Source organism: Meles meles, chromosome 2, assembly GCF_922984935.1.
Source record: "Meles meles chromosome 2, mMelMel3.1 paternal haplotype, whole genome shotgun sequence".
Taxonomy (NCBI): Eukaryota; Metazoa; Chordata; class Mammalia; order Carnivora; family Mustelidae; genus Meles; species Meles meles.
In genome coordinates this window covers 7,189,670-7,206,271 of record NC_060067.1, presented here as the reverse complement: position 1 = coordinate 7,206,271, position 16,602 = coordinate 7,189,670, and the positions used below count along the sequence as shown (strand labels likewise).

At 37.5% G+C, this 16,602-nt stretch overlaps 1 protein-coding gene across 1 annotated transcript in view; it reads right to left on the bottom strand.

The window, feature by feature from the left end:
* CDKL2 (cyclin dependent kinase like 2) overlaps window positions 1-16,602 on the bottom strand; it is a 47,616-nt gene that overhangs the window by 28,607 nt on the left and 2,407 nt on the right. Inside the window, exon 2 of the mRNA XM_045998293.1 lies at window positions 15,154-15,352. Within this exon, the coding sequence (XP_045854249.1) occupies window positions 15,154-15,321 (168 nt within the window). The 5' untranslated portion in view covers window positions 15,322-15,352. The remainder of the gene's footprint in view (window positions 1-15,153; window positions 15,353-16,602) is intronic.

Sequence of the window (16,602 nt, the reverse complement as noted above, 5' to 3'; positions counted from 1 at the left end):
GAGCCACCCAGGCGCCTCATCTTGTGCTCTGTCTGGTGTGCTCTCTCTCTCAAATAAGTAAATAAAACCTTAAAAAGAAAAAGAAAAAGGAAGTTTTATGTCTACTGATAGGCAATAATCACTAAGATACATTAGATGTGGCTGGTGTGTACAGTTTGTTGTCATTTGACATATACGCAAGCACAGCTCCATATACATCCATATTTTTGTATATGAATAAAATTTCTCTGATGGATATAGTTGTTTAGGGAAGGTATAAACTAAAGAGCCAGGAAAGAAAGGTGGCAAGGAAATTCATTCTAATTTTATAGCATATTCACTTGTTACCTTTTCAAAAATCAAGATAAGTAGATAAATAAAATATGTATCAGTGTGTTAAAAAATAAAGTGAAGCACATTAAAATTTATGTGAGATTATTTGTTCAAACATCAATTGGCACAGAACATCATCAAACTGAAAAAGGGTAGAAGCTAAGGGAAAGGCTTTTATAGAGCAGACACAGAAGCAAGTGAGAAAATTATCTGGCTGGCTGTCCTGTATGTGGCTACATTATTTGGAAAAGCCTAGTTTGTTGTTTGTAAGAGGTTGTCCTTAAGTTATAGTATCTTAACTGGAGCAGATTCACAAGTGGAAACTTTTGTGGGAATCATGCCAAGGTAGGAAAATCTGAACTGTAATTGACAAATTACTGGAGGCTTGTGGAATAATCTGAAAGTTATAAACTCTAGAAGAACCTAGTCACTGAGGGGCGCCCACAATATTGTGAGATTTATCTCCAAGAGCTCATCCAGATTCCCCCAGTAAATTCTGGAGAAAACTCTCCTCTCTCTCCCACAGGGGGAGGGGAAAGGAACCATTCTGAAATATGCCAGAGCTTTGTTCTTAACAAGGCTTGCACTCAGCAAAAACTAGTTAAGCAGAGTCTAAGCAGTTGTGCTTTTATCAGAGTCTGACTGGCCTGAGGAAGGGAAACACCCAACTTCATCCTACTCTAGCCATCCTGTCCCACCTAAGGAAAGGAGAAAAAACTGAGAAACACTTGCGAAATACACTGTGAAATTCACTTGTGAAAGCACAGGCAGACTAAAAGACTGAGACCTACCACAGGACTATAAAGCTCTCCCTCTCCCCCTCACCTTCACATTACTAAAACCTATTTACAGCAGTTCTTTTTACCCAGCACATCGTGCCCAGCTATAAAGAAAACATTACAACATATACCAAAAGGTAAAAAACAATTTGAACAGACAGAACAAGCATCAAAACCAGACATGGCAGGAATGCAAGAATTTAAAGCAACTATGAATAACATGCTAAGGGCTGTAATGGGTAAAGTCAACAGCATGCAATAACGGATGGGCAATAGAAGCAGAGAGATAAAAATCCTGAGAAAGAGCCAAAAAGAAACGCTGGAGATTAAAAAACACTAATAAAATGAAGAATGTCTTTGATGAGTTTATTTGTAAGGTAAGACCTTAGGTTAGAGGTAAGAATCTCTAAGCTAAGGATATCTCAATAGAATTCTCCAAAAGCAAAAAGGAAAGACAACAGGGACCAAAAAAAAAAAAAAAAAGAAGGAAAGAAAAGAAAAAAGTAAGGAAGGAGGGAAAGAAGGAAGGGAGAGAGAGAGAGAAAGAGAAAGGAAGAAAGAAAATCCAAAAGACTGTAGAACAACATTAAAAGGTATAACATACACATAATGGGAATACCAGAAGGAGAAGAAGGAGAAGAAAGAGAGAAAGGAAGAAAGGAAATATTTGAAACAATAATAATTGACAATTTCCTGAAAATTAATGTCAGATACTATATCATAGATCCAGGAAGCTCAGAGAACACCAAGTAGGATAAATGCCAGGAAAAAAACAAACAAACAAACAAAATGCTACACATAAGCATATCATTTTCAAAATAGAAAAATGAAAGATAATGAAAAAATCCTGAAAGTAGCCAGAGGACAGAAACATCTTACCTACCCAGAAACAAAATAAGAATTATATCTACCTTGTCTTCAGAAACTATGCAAACAAGAAGTGTAAAGTGAAATCTTTAAAGTAATGAGAGAAAAAAACACCAACCTAGATTTCTGTATCCTGCAAAATAGCCCTTCAAGAGTAAAGGAAAAACAGTGTTTTTGAGACAAACAGAAATTGGGGAAATGTGTGGCCAGTGGGCTTGCCTTGCAAGAAATATTAAAAGAAATTCTTTAGAGAGAAGAAAAATAATATAGGCCAGAAAATCTGGTCTACGTAAAGAAAAGGAAGAGAATCAAAGGAGTAAGTGAAGGTATAATAAAACCTTTATTTTTCTTATTCTTTTTTTTTAAAGAACTTATTTATTTGACAGAGAGAGATCACAAGTAGGCAGGCAGTCAGAGAGAGAGAGGAGGAAGCAGGCTCTCCGCCAAGCAGAGAGCCCGATGCTGGACTTGATCCCAGGACCCTGAGATCATGACCTGAGCTGATGGGTGGCTCAGTGGGTTAAAGCCTCTGCCTTCGGCTCAAACTGCAAAGTAAGAAAAGTTATCAAGGATAAAGATAAAGATAAAGGGCATTACATAGAGAAAAGGTGTAATTCTCCAAGGAGACATAATAATTCTTAACATGTATGTTAAGAACATTAAACTATATGAGGTAAAAATTGATAGAACTGCAGGGAGGAAAAAACAAAACCACTATCATAGTTGGAACTGTCAACCATTCCTCTCAGAAATAGGTAGGTACAAAAGGTAGAAAAGCAGTAAGGACACACAGTTAAATTCAACAATATCATCAACCAACCTGATATAATTGACATCTACAGACTACCCAAAACCAGAATTCACATTTTTCTCAAGTTCAAATGGAACATTCACCAAGAAAGACCACACTGTAGGCCACAAATTACACCTTAACAAATTTAAAATAATAGAAATCACATAATGTCCACTCTTGCATCATAATGGAATTAAACTAGAAATCAGTAACAAAAAGATAACTAGAAAATTCCAAAATATGTGGAGATAAAACAACACAATTCTAAAATGAAAACACAGACTATCAGTTCTACCTTCCTTTTTCTCTCATTCCTTCTCTGTGCTTTTATTTTTAAAAGCTGGTGACTACAACATTTGTAGGGGTGGGTAACTCAAAACAACTGTTCTATTGAGAATTCTTACAAAGTTAAACAAAATATTTTAAAATCTTCTTAAACATATAAAAGACCCAAGAAGACAGTAAGGAATTACTGGGCCAAAATCAAGAACAGGAGAACTCGGAGAGTTAATTTCAATATTTAAGCTGATTTTGCCATCGACCATCAGGTGTGTAACTGAGCTTGGATTTTTGTGGTCTGTTGGGTCTAAGAGGGAAGGAAAAGTCAAAGTTCAAATGCCTTCCAAAGGCAGGGTCTCTGAAGCCCAGTGTAAGCTGGGACCCTAAGGACTGTATCTTCCCCAGTAAAAATGGACAGAAATGAACCAGTCCCCAGTAAGCTTCACTTTAGCCTCAAATTATTCCTTAAAAAACGTTTCAAATAATTTCCAGTGAAAACTCAAAGACAACAAGGTATAAAAAGAATTGTGATACCACAAATAAAAACTATCAGAACATAAAGAAAACCAAAGAAGATACAGAATGAGTTCAGATATTAGAATTATCAGATAAAGCTACTATGTTTAAAAAAAAATAATATAAGTCAATTCCTCAAAAGATTGAGGGAACTTGAGGCACCTGGCTGGCTCAGTTGGGTGGCTCTTGATCTCTGGGTGGTAAGTTTGAGCCCCATGTTGGGGGTGGAGTTTAAGTAAGTAAGTAAATGAATAAATACGAAAACAAAAAAGCAAAGCTTAAAAAAAAATGGGGCACCTGGCTGGCTCTATCAACAGAGTATGTGACTCTTGATCTCTGGGTTGATTATAGAGCTTACATAAAAATTTTTTGAGAGAACCTGAAATCAGAAAAAGTGATATAGAAGATTTAGAACCAAATAAAAATTTTAGAACAGAAAAATATAATAATTTCTGTTTACAGTAACAGTGGACTAGGTGATTTATAACAACTCTCATACTGAGTACAAGTAGAAAAGCTGGACAAAAATATAAACCCACTGTTGTAAAGAATAGGAGAGATAAAATAATAAAGAATATCTAGACTAGGATCTTCAAGACAGAGACCCAGGGAAGTGAGCCAAGCAATTAAGAGTTATTTTTTTTAAACCCTGGAAACGTACAATTCAGAGAGAAGATTAAGAGTCTGAGTGGCACTTTTGACAGTCTTGTGGCCCGAGGTAATAGTGATTGGTGTCTGAGGACCATCAAGGTAGAAAGAAGGGGTACAGCCTGATGAGATCCCTTCCTAATTTGGGTGTCCCTAAAAGTCCACAAACTATAAGGTTGAATAATAAATAAGCATTCTCATGGACCACAATTCAAATTCAAACAATGTAAATTCCTCAAATTGGACTAAGATGATGATACAATGTTAGGTTGCCTGGAGTACGCTCAAGAGCCTCATAAAAGCAAGTGTAATTCCTCTCAGGGGAAAGATATCATCCAGAGACTCAAGCTATGTATACAATTTTTAAAAATTAATACAGGCATCTCAAAAAGTTAATTTAATAAAAAACCAAAGAAAAAAACAAACAATAGAAATAAACGTACGGGAGATCCAGATAATAGGTACTAGATAAAGACTTTAGAAAAGACAAAATAGGGGCGCCTGAGTGGCTCAGTGGGTTGAAGCCTCTGCATTCAGCTCAGGTCATGATCCCAGGGTCCTGGGATCGAGCCCTGTATCGGGCTCTCTGCTCCGTGGAGAGCCCGCTTCCTCCTCTCTCTGCCTGCCTCTCTGCCTACTTGTAATCTCTGTCTGTCAAATAAATAAATAAAATCTTTAAAAAAAAAAAAGACAAATAGTCAAAAAAGCACAATAAAGAGTTTTGGCAGCAAAATGGAAATTATTAAAAAAATCCAATGGAAATACCAGGATTGAAAAATATATCTTTAATTAAGAAATCAATGCTTAAGTATAAAAGTACATTGTAAATAGTAAGTTGAAACAGAATTACTGAATTCGAGGATAGGTTGGAAGAAAATACACAGAATGAACCAGGGAAAAATGAAAGGCTGGAAAACACAGAAAGTATAAGAGACACATAGGGAAAGTCTAATATATGAAACTAAGTTCTTAAATGGAGAAGAGAGAATAAGACAGTAGCAATACATGAAACAATAATATCTAGGTATTTTCTAAAAGTGACAAATAACATTATTTTACAGATGCAAGAGACATAAATTCAAGGTAAAAAAGTACTTAAAAAAAAAAACCCACACCCACATTATTGTAAAATTGCTGAAAATCAAAGTCAAAGAAAAAACCTTAATGCATCCAAAAGAAAAAAAAGACATACTAAGAAATATCTGACATTTCAATAGAAGCGATAAAAACCAGAGGAACAGTGGAATGATATCTTGAACACACTGAATGTAATGAACTGCCAACTTAGAATTCTATATCCTTTGCCAATAGTCTTTAAACAAAAAGTAAAATAAAGTTTTTTATTTCCAGACAAACAAAAGTGGACAGCATTTCCTACCAGTGGATCTGCTTTAAAGAAAATAGAGGATATGTTTTATTTATTTGTTCATTCATTCATTCCTTTATTTGACAGAGAGAGAGACAGCAAGAGGGGGGACACAAGCAGGGGGAGTGGGAAAGGGAGAAGCAGGCTTCCTGCTGAGCAGGGAGTCTGATGCAGGGCTCGATCCCAGGACCCTGGAATCATGACCTGAGCCAAAGGCAGATGCTTAACAACTAAGCCACCAAGGTGCCCCAAGGATATGTTTTAAATACAAGGGAAATGACTCTAGATGGAAACTCAGAAATGTAAGAATGATTGGTGAGTAATGGGAAGGATAAATATTAGATATGTCCTAATAAATATTGATTGAACAATTTGGGAGGCATTTAATTATATATAGAGTTAAAATACATAGCAGGGATTCACTAGAGTGAATATGGACTGTGAGATACTGGCACAAACTTAGACAAATAGACCAATGGAACAGAATAAAGAGCAGAAAAGTCACCCCTACATATAAAGACACAGGGCAAATGAGGAATTCAGAGCTATGGAGAAAAGATGCTATTTTCAGTAAATGTTTCTAGGACAACTGGACATCAATAAAGAACAAATAAGACTTGACTGTGTCATACACCATAATTAAGCTCAAGTCTAGGTGTACTGAAATATAAATACGAAAACCAGAGCTTTAAGTTTCTGAATAATAGTATAGAAGGACACCCTAATCTCTAAGTAGAAAAAGACTTCTTGAGCTGATATAAATGGTACCAACCATAAAAGAAAGTATTAAAAATTATGCTAAGTGAAATAAGACAGAGAAAGTCAATTACCACATGGTTTCACTTATTTGTGGAACATATGGAATAGCATGGAGGACATTAGGAGAAGGAAGGGAAAAATGAAGGGGGAGAAATTGGAGTGGGAGACAAACCAGAGAGACTGCGGACTCTGGGAAACAAACTGAAGGTTTTAGAAAGGAGGTGGGGTGGGAGGATGGGTTGGCCTGGTGATGGGTCTTAAGGAGGGCATGGAGTGCATGGAGCACTGGATGTTATAAGCAAACAATGAGTCATAGAACAGTACATCAAAAAGCAATTGCACTACTGGGTATTTACCCTAAAGATATAAATGTAATGATCTGAAGGGGCATGTGCACCTGAATGTTTATAGCAGCAATATCTACAATAGCCAAACTATGGAAAGAGCCTAGATCTCCATCAACAGATGAATGGATAAAGGAGATGTGATATATCAATATATATATATATAGAGAGAGAGAGAGAGAGAGATCTCTCTCTCTATATATATATATATATGAATACTATGCGGCCATCAAAAAAGAAACCTTGCCATTTGCAATGACGTGGATGGAACTAGAGGGTATTATGCGGAGCAAAATAAGTCAGTCAGAGAGACAATTATCATATAATCTCACTGATATGAGGAATTTGAGAAACAAGGCAGAGGATCATAGGGGAAGGGAGGGAAAAATGAAACAAGATGAAACCAGAGAGGGGCGCCTGGGTGGCTCAGTGGATTAAGCCGCTGCCTTCGGCTCAGGTCATGATCTCAGGGTCCTGGGATCAAGCCCCGCATCAGGCTCTTTGCTCAGCAGGGAGCCTGCTTCCTCCTCTCTCTCTGCCTGCCTCTCTGCCTACTTGTGATCTCTCTCAGTCTGTCAAATAAATAAATAAAATCTTAAAAAAAAAAAAATCTTTAAAAAAAAAAAAAGATGAAACCAGAGAGGGAGACAAACCATAAGAGACTCTTAATCTCAGGAAACAAACTGAGGGTTACTGGAGGGAAGGCGTATGGAAGGGATGGAGTGGCTGGGTGATGAACGTCAGGGATAGTATATGCTATGGTGAGAAAAAATAAATTTCTTTTAAAAAACTAATCATGGGGGCGCCTGGGTGGCTCAGTGGTTTAAGCCTCTGCCTTCGGCTCAGGTCGTGATCTCAGGGTCCTGGGATCGAGCCCCGCATCGGGCTCTCTGCTCAGTGGGGAGCCTGTTTCTCCCTCTCTCTCTGCCTGCCTCTCTGCCTACTTGTGACCTCTCTCTGTCAAATAAAATAAATAAAATATTAAAAAAAAAAAAAACTAATCATGTACTTATGGTGACTAATATAATAAAAAAAATATTAAAAATTTGACTACATTGAAATTAACTACTGTTGAGTAACAGATAACATTAAGAGAGTGAAAAGAAAGTATTTTATGAGGATAATAAATAAAATTAAACTATCGTGGTTAGGAATGCATGTTTATTTGGTAAATGTGGGGGTGAAATCATGGCAGTGACTAACACGCAAGTCAGGATAGTGTTTACCTTAAAGAAGAAGGAAGGGGTTAAGGTGACTGGGAAAGTACAAGAAAAGGGTTGTTGGCAATGTTTGATTTCTTGACCTGGTGGTTCTACGGATGTTTGCTTTCTAATAATTCACTGAGCTATAATTATATTTTTGTGTACCATCTAATACAATACTCAAAATTAACAATTCAGTGATGGGGATTAATCATACTGAGGAGAAAATTAGTTATTTAACCAAATGATAAATCATAATAAATTATGCAGAAGAGGCATAGAGAGACAAACAGATGAAAAGAAAAACAGGTAAAAATATAATTCAATGAAAAGATTTATGTTAACTGAAGTCCCAAAAATAGAGGAGAAAGGGAACGAGTTGAGATAATATTTGAAGAAACAATAAAAGAGAATTTGTGGAATTAATAAAAGAAATCATATCATAGATTCATAAAGACCCAATGAAGTAAAAGATATCCAAACTAGACACATTGTGAAATTTCAGAAAAACAAGATCAAAGAGAAAATACCAAGTAACAAGAAAATAAAACTAACTTATGCTGATTAGAATTAAGATAGTTGTGGGGCACCTGGATGGCTCAGTCAGTTGAGTGTCTCATTCTTGGTTTTGGCTCAGGTCATGATTTCTTGGTTGTGGGATTGAGCCCTGCATCAAGCTTGGCACTCAGCATGGAGTTTGCGTGGAATTCTGCCCCTACCCTCAAAATAAATAAATAACATCTCAAAAAAAAAAAAAAAGAATTAGGATACTTGTGACCTGGATAGAGGTGGAAGGCAGTAGTGGCTGCAGAAGACGTAAGGGAAGCTTATGGAGTGATTTTAATGTTCTCTCTCTTGAAATACACAGTGGTAACATGGAGTTGTTTAATTTTTAAAAATATACAGAGATGTATGGGGCACCTGGGTAGCTCAGTGGGTTAAAGCCTCTGCCTTCGGCTCAGGTCATGATCCCGGGGCCCTGGGATCTGCTCAGCCAGGAGCCTGCTTCCCTTCCTCTCTCTCTGCCTGCCTCTCCGCCTGCTTGTGATCTCTGTCAAATAAATAAATAAAATCTTTAAAAATATATGTACAGAGATGTATTCTTATGAGATACATACTTTTCTATATGTCCACTTAATGTTAATAAAAAGCTGAATGAAAAAAAAAAGATGCAGACATAAAAAAAATAAACTTATAAAAGAGCAGCAATTAGACAGACACCTGACTTCCCAGGAGCAGAATGGAAGTCAGAGGGCAAAACAATGTTATCTTCATTTTGTTGAAAGAAAACAACTGCCAACCTCAAATTCCATACATAGCAAAAATATCTTTCAGGGATGACAAAAAAAAGACACTTTCAGGGGACCTGGGTGGCTCAGTGGGTTAAAGCCTCTGCCTTCAGCTCAGGTCATGATCCCAGAGTCCGGCTTCGGGCTCTCTGCTCAGCAAGGAGCATGCTTCCCCCTCTCTCTCTGCCTTCCTCACTGCCTACTTGTGATCTCTGTCTGTCAAATAAATAAAAAAAAATATTTTCAAAAAAAAAATTTTTTTTTTAAATATTTTATTTATTTGACAGAGAGAAATCACAAGAGAGGCAGGCAGAGAGAGAGGAAGGGAAGCAGGCTCTCCACTGAGCGGAGAGCCCGATGTGGGACTCGATCCCAGGACCCTGAGATCACGACCTGAGCTGAAGGCAGCGGCTTAACCCACTGAGCCACCCAGGCGCCCCTCAAAAAAATTTTTAATTAAAAAAAAAACACTTTCATGCAAACTAACAATGAAATGTTTTGTATACAGTAGATCATCACAAAAGGAAATCCTAAATAATACACTCCAAGAAGAGAAGAGATCCCAGATAAATGGCCAGGGATGCAAAAGGAAGAACAAAGAAAGTTATAGGTAAATATAAACTTAAATGAACAGTGAACAATAACTATGTCTTGTGATGTTTAAAAAATACATAAGAGGGGGCGCCTGGGTGGCTCAGTGGGTTAAGCCTCTGCCTTCGGCTCAGGTCATGATCTCAGGGTCCTGGGATTGAGTCCCGCATTGGGCTCTCTGCTTGGCAGGGAGCTTGCTTCCTCCTCTCTCTCTCTCTGCCTGCCTCTCTGCCTACTTGTGATCTCTCTCTGTGTCAAATAAATAAATAAAAATCTTTAAAAAATTAAAAAAAAATACATAAGAGTTATAATGTATAACAATGTTAGCATATGATGGAAGGGAATAACCAGAGATAAGTATTGCAAGGGTGTATATTACCTAGAAGAAGAATACAAGTATCAGATAATGTTAGACTTGAACAAATGTCTATGATAACCACTAAAAAGTGAGAAATATGATGTATAAATTTCAAATTATTAGAAGGAATAAGGAAATTATAAATAATTAATCCAAGGAAATAAAAAGAAATACAAAAGTAGTAAGACAAATGACACATATTAAGATGGTAGATTTATGGTGAAATATACTAGAAATTACATTACGTGTAAATAGACTAAATATTCCAATTAAAAGGCAAAGGTTGCCAAAGAAGATGAAAAGCAAAATGTGACCATATGATGTTTACAAGAGACACATCTAAACAAGAATTGAAAAGCTTTCAAGTAAAAATGTATAAAAGATACACTATGCAAACACTAATCAAAATTAAACTAGCGTAGCTTTATTAGCTTCACACAGACTTTAAGACAAAACATTAATAAGTTATTTTGTGATGATAAAACATTTGATTCAACATGAATATATAATTTTAAATTTAATGTAATAATAACATAGTTTTTCTGTTTATAAACATTAAATGAACTACAATGAAAAACATGCAAATCAATTAACTCAGAGGAAGAGTTTAACATATTTCTTCTCAGTATCAGATGGAAAAAACATACAAAAAATCAGTAATAATTTAGAAAAATTAGAAGATTTAAATAACATAATTAAACAAACTTGACTTAATGGAATAGTTTTCAAGCACACAAGGAATTTTTTTTTCCAATGACTTAACATTCTGAACCAAAAAAAGAAAGTATCAAAAAATCTGAAAGGGGGGACACCTGTGTGACTCGGTCAGTTAAACATCTGCCTTCAGCTCAGGTCATGATCCCAGGGTCCTGGGATCAAGCCCCACAACGGGCTCCCTGCTCAGTGGGAAGCCTGCTTCTCCCTCTCCCTCTGTCTACTGCTACCTCTGTTTGTGCACATGCTCATTCTTTCTCTCTGTGTCAAATAGATAAATAAAATCTTTAAAAATTTTTTTGAAAGTAATAAAATGTTACATATTATATATTCAGATTACAAGAAAATTGTGGCAAAAGTAAAAAACCAGGGGAGGAAACCTAGATAGTTTCCACGTATATAGAAATTAAAGAAAATGAGAAAATATTTTAAATTCCTAATGAAAATTTCTGAAATACATACCAAGCTGCTCATAGAAGGAAAGATAGCCTTATATGTATATATAAGGGGGGGAAAGGCTGGAAGTTAAAGTAAGCATCTATATCAACAGGTTGGGAAGAACTGCAAAATAAACCCACCCAAACTAAGTAGAAGGAATGAAATACTAGAGAACAAAAAATGAAATAGAGAGAAGTACAGGTGCATTTGGCTGGCTCTGTCAGTAGAACATGCAACTCTTGATCTTAGGGTTGTGGGTTCAAGTCCCACACTGGGGGTAGAGTTTACTGAAAGAAGGAAAGATAGAGAGATAGGAAGGAAGGGAAGGAGAAGAGAAGGAGAGAGAAGGAGAGGAGAGGGGAGGGGAGGGGAGGGGAGGGAAGGGAAGGGAAAGGAAGGGAAAGGAAAGGAAAGGAAAGGAAAGGAAAGGAAAGGAAAGGAAAGGAAAGGAAAGGAAAAAGACCTTGAGAACTTGTTTGGAAGTTCTAGGAGAAGAGCACAACTACTCATATACCCTTGACCAAAGAATGGTCCTCCTCTATCAGGGAAGGTCATCCTCAGTAGACCCGAACGTGCAGCTTTGGGAGAGATGCACATGGAGCAGTGAGGTGATGAAGGGGACCACCGCAGCCAGTCAGATCAGCCAAATCAACCCTCGTGATCAATGGGCTAACAGATGTCACTGCCAGATCACTCTCAAATCCGATCCCTATCAAAATACCATCAACAATTTTCAGAGAGCTGGAACAATCCTAAAATGTGTATGGAATCAGAAAAGACCTCAAATAGACAAAGCAAGCTTGAAAAAGAAAACCAAAGCGGGAGGTATCACAATCCCGGACTTTGAAATAGATTACAAAGCTGTCATCATCAAGACAGTATGCTACCGGCACAAAAACAGACACACAGATCAGTGGAACAGAACAGGGAACCCAGAAATGGACCCTCAACTCCATGGTCAACTAATCTTTCACAAAGTGAGAAAGAATATCCAATGGAAATAAGACAGCCTCTTCAACACATGGTGTTGGGAAAATCTGACAGCCACATGCAGAAGAATGAAACTGGACCACTTTCTTAGACCCTATACTAAAATGAACTCATAATGGATAAAAGACCTAAAAGTGAGACAGGAATCCATCACAATTCGGGGAGGAGGGGGCACTTCAGTGGCTTGGTCATTAAGCACCTGCTTTTGGCTCAGGTCATGATCCCGGGTTCGTGGAATCGAGTCCCATGTTGGGCTCCTTGCTCAGTAGAAGCCTGCTTCTCCCTCTCCCACTCCTCCTGCTTGTGTTCCCTCTCTTGCTATATATCTCTCTATATATCAAATAAATAAAATCTTTTAAAAAAATCTCTAGAGGGGCAGAAACCTCTTTAACCTCAGTCACAGCAACTTCTTGATAGACATGTCTTCAAATACAAGGGAAAGAAAGGCAAAAATGAACTATTGGGACTTAATCAAGATAAAAACCTTTAGCACAGCAAAGGAAACAGTCAACAAAACTAAAAGGCAACCTACCGAATGGGAAAAGATATTTGTAAACGTCTTATCAAATAAAGGGCATATCCAAAATCTATAAAGAACTTATCAAACTTAACACCCAAAGAATGAATAATCCAGTCAAGAAATGGGCAGAAGACATGAAGAGACATTTCTCCAGAGAAGACATACAAATGGTCAACAGACACATAAAAAGATGTTCAACATCACTCAACATCAGGGAAATACAAATCAAAACCACAATGAGATACCACCTCATACCAGTTAGAAAGACTAAAATTGACTCAGGAAACAACAGATGTTGGCAAGGATGCAGAGAAAGGGAAACACTCTTACAAGGTTGATGGGAATGCAAACTGGTGCAGCCACTCTGGAACACATTATGGAGGTTCCTCAAAAAGTTAAAAATAGGGGCTTCTGGGTGGCTCAGTCAGTTAAGTGCCTGCCTTTGGCTCAGGTCATGATCCCAGGGTCCTGGGATTGAGTCCCACATCCGGCTCCTTGCTCAGCAGGGAGTCTGCTTCTCCCTCTGCCTGCAGCGCACTCTCTCTCTCTCTCTGACAAATAAAATCTTTTAAAAATTTAAATTAATTAAAAAGTAAAAAGTAAAGAAAAGAGCTACCCACAGGGGGCCTGGGTGGCTCAGTCTTTAAGTATCTGCCTTCAGGATCGAGCCCCACATCAGGCTCCCAGCTCAGCAGGGAGCCTGCTTCCTCCTCTCTCTCTCTGCCTGCCTCTCTGCCTACTTGTGATCTCTGTCTGTCAAATGTATAAATAAAATCTTAAAAAAAAAAAAAAAATTTTAGAGGGTATTACGTGAACCAAAATAAGTCAGTCAGAGAAAGATAAATATCATATGATTTCACTCGTATGTGGAGTTTAAGAAACAAAACAGATGAACATAAGGGAAGGGAAGGAAAAATAAGACAAAACCAGAGAGGGAAAGAAAGCATAAAAGTTTAGGAAAAACTGAGGGTTGCTGGAGAGGAGGTGGTGCATGGTGGGGGCGGGGAGGGATGGAGTAACTGTGTGATGGGCATTCAGGAGGGCACATGATGTAATGAGCACTGGATGTTGTATGCAACTGATGAATCACTAAATTCTACTTCTGAAACTAATCATACACTATAGGTTAATTGAATTTAAATTAAAAAAGAAATACAAAATAGAGAAGATCAAACATTGGTTCTTCTTAAAAATAAATAAAATTGATGAACTTTTGGTGAGACTGATTAGAGAGAGAAAAAGATCCCATAGTAGGCCTGAGACCCGAGACTTAGAAAGGTCTGCTTGTGGGGCGCCTGGGTGGCTCAGTCGTTAATGTCTGCCTTTCAGCTTGGTTCACGATCCCAGAGTCCTGGGATCAAGCCCCACATCGGGCTCTCTGCTCAGCAGGAAGCCTGCTTCTCCCTCTCCTACTCCCCTGCTTGTGTTCCCTCTCTCGCTGCTTCTCTGTCAAAAAAAATAAGTAAAAATCTTTTAAAAAAGAAAGGTCTGGGGCACCTGGGTGGCTCAGTGGGTTAGGCCTCTGCCTTCGGCTCAGGTCGTGGTCTCAGGGTCCTGGGATCGAGCCCTGTGCTTGCTTCCCCTTCTCTCTCTGCCTGCCTGTCTGCCTACTTGTGATCTCTCTGTCAAAAAAATAAATAAAAATCTTTAAAAAAAGAAAGTTCTGCTTGCAAAGTGAGCCCTTGGTTGGCACTTGGGAACTTGGATGTCGTGAGGGGTCTCATCCTTTCCAGAACTGATAAAGTGACTCAATGTGTGAAAAAAACGTTTATGCTGAATCTCTGTGTTCTTTTGGGGACTCTGAAATTTTGGTATGAGTCGGGCAGAGGGTGTCTTACATGAACATCCTCCAGTAAAAACCCTGGGCACCGAATCTACGGAATCTCCTTAGTAGACAGTATTTCACACGCGCCGTCACAGCTCATTTTTGGAAAATGTAAGTGCATCCTATGTGACCCCACTGGAAGAGGCTTCTTGGAAACCTGTGACAGGTTTCCTTTGGAATTCACCGCATGTGCCTTTTCCTTTGCTGGTTTTGCTGTATATCCTGTCACTATAATAAATCACAGCCATGAGTACAACTGCATGCTGAGTGCTCTGAGTCCTCCTATTGAATCCTTGCATGAGGAGTGGTCTGTAGGACCCCCCACAGAGATGACTGACAGATAGATACGCAGATGGATCTAGAAAGAAGCAACTAATATTTCAAAATCATGTTTATATTCACAGCACAAAGGAATATGCATATATAATCATTGTATTTATTTCATGTCAAAAAAGAAATTTATGTCTTAAATTTTGGCCTATAAATTAATATAAAAACAGTAATTTTTTTCTAAAAATGTAATCTTGATCAAGAAACTATTTTTTAACTCAGTATTTACTCACCTTTAGTAATTTGATTTCTCGCATAGCAATTTTTTTAACCATTTTGTCGTCATCACTTTCTAAGAACTTCTTGATGGCCACAATCCTCCCACTGTCTTTATTCCTACACTTCATCACCATCCCATAGCTCCCTTCTCCAACCAATCCTAGGTTCTCATATTTTTCCATTTTAATTCTAAACCAGTAGGAATTCTTCTTGCTGTGGAAACCAAAACACAGAGTTAATCATGCTGAGCATATTCATTGTCTCCACGTTTCCAGTAAATTAATTCTTCCCCACTTGTTTTCCATATTAGAGCAGTCGCTGTGTTAATGGGTCTTCTGTTCTGACACAATTTCTTACTGCTTCCACATCTAAGCTATGTTTCTCAAATTATTTCATTTAGACAAGACATTTCATAATAGACAAGAATTAAAGCCATAAAGTTTAAATTATTAGATGTCATGTTAATGAAATTCAATATATTTTTAATTCAGATAAAGCAATACTTGACCTATCATGGAAAACAATTATAGCTTACTTTAGAAAAACACAACTCCTTTTCACTCAGAGGTGAAAAAGCGCAAGTGAGTTTTGTTTTGTTTTTTAAGATTTTACTGTTAAGTAATCTCCACACCCAAGTGGGACTCAGACTCATAGCCCTGAGACCAAGAGTCATTTGGTTTAGTGAAGATCAAATTTATTTTTTTTACATCAGGTTTAAAAAAGCAAAGTTGAAGGGCAAGTAGGCTCAGTTAGTTAAGCAACCGACTCTAAGTTTCGGCTCAGGTCACGATCTCATGGGTGGTAGGATCAAGCCCCAAGTCAGGCTCCAGGCTTTAACCAACTGAGCCACTCAGGCGCCCCCAAGGCTCCAGGCTTGAGTGGGGGATAGGGGAGGGGTGTTTACTTAAGGATTCTCTCTCTGTCCTTCCCCCAACTCATGCTCTCTCTCTCTTTCTCAAATAAATAAATCTTTTAAAAAAGCAAAGTTGAAAATCTTTATGCACTTTCTGCTCAGTTGGGAAAAATATTTGTTCACAAATGATCACTTACCAAGTTAACACTAAGAAACTCTGATAAAGTTGTTTTTCTTTACCTTTCTTAATGTCATAATTAAATTCCCATATTGAAATTACAAAATAACGACATCACAGTATATAAACAAATTGTTTAAAAATTAAATTTTAGTAGGACCAAATACAATATTTCAAAAATCCTTTTAATGATTGCTCACTTTGAGTATGATCATTTGAATTTTGTGTTTAGAATTCTTTTACATCTCGTTATGACATTTTGGGATAACGGCTATCCTAATAATGACTGATGAAGGATCAGCGATCATTCTACTACATATTTTGGGATAGAAAAAAACTTTTCAGTTCAAATACAGCTAGATTTTAATTCACAAGACTTGACTGTCATGAAATATAAAAGCTAGTAACTCCAGAGTTAAATTTATTTATTTA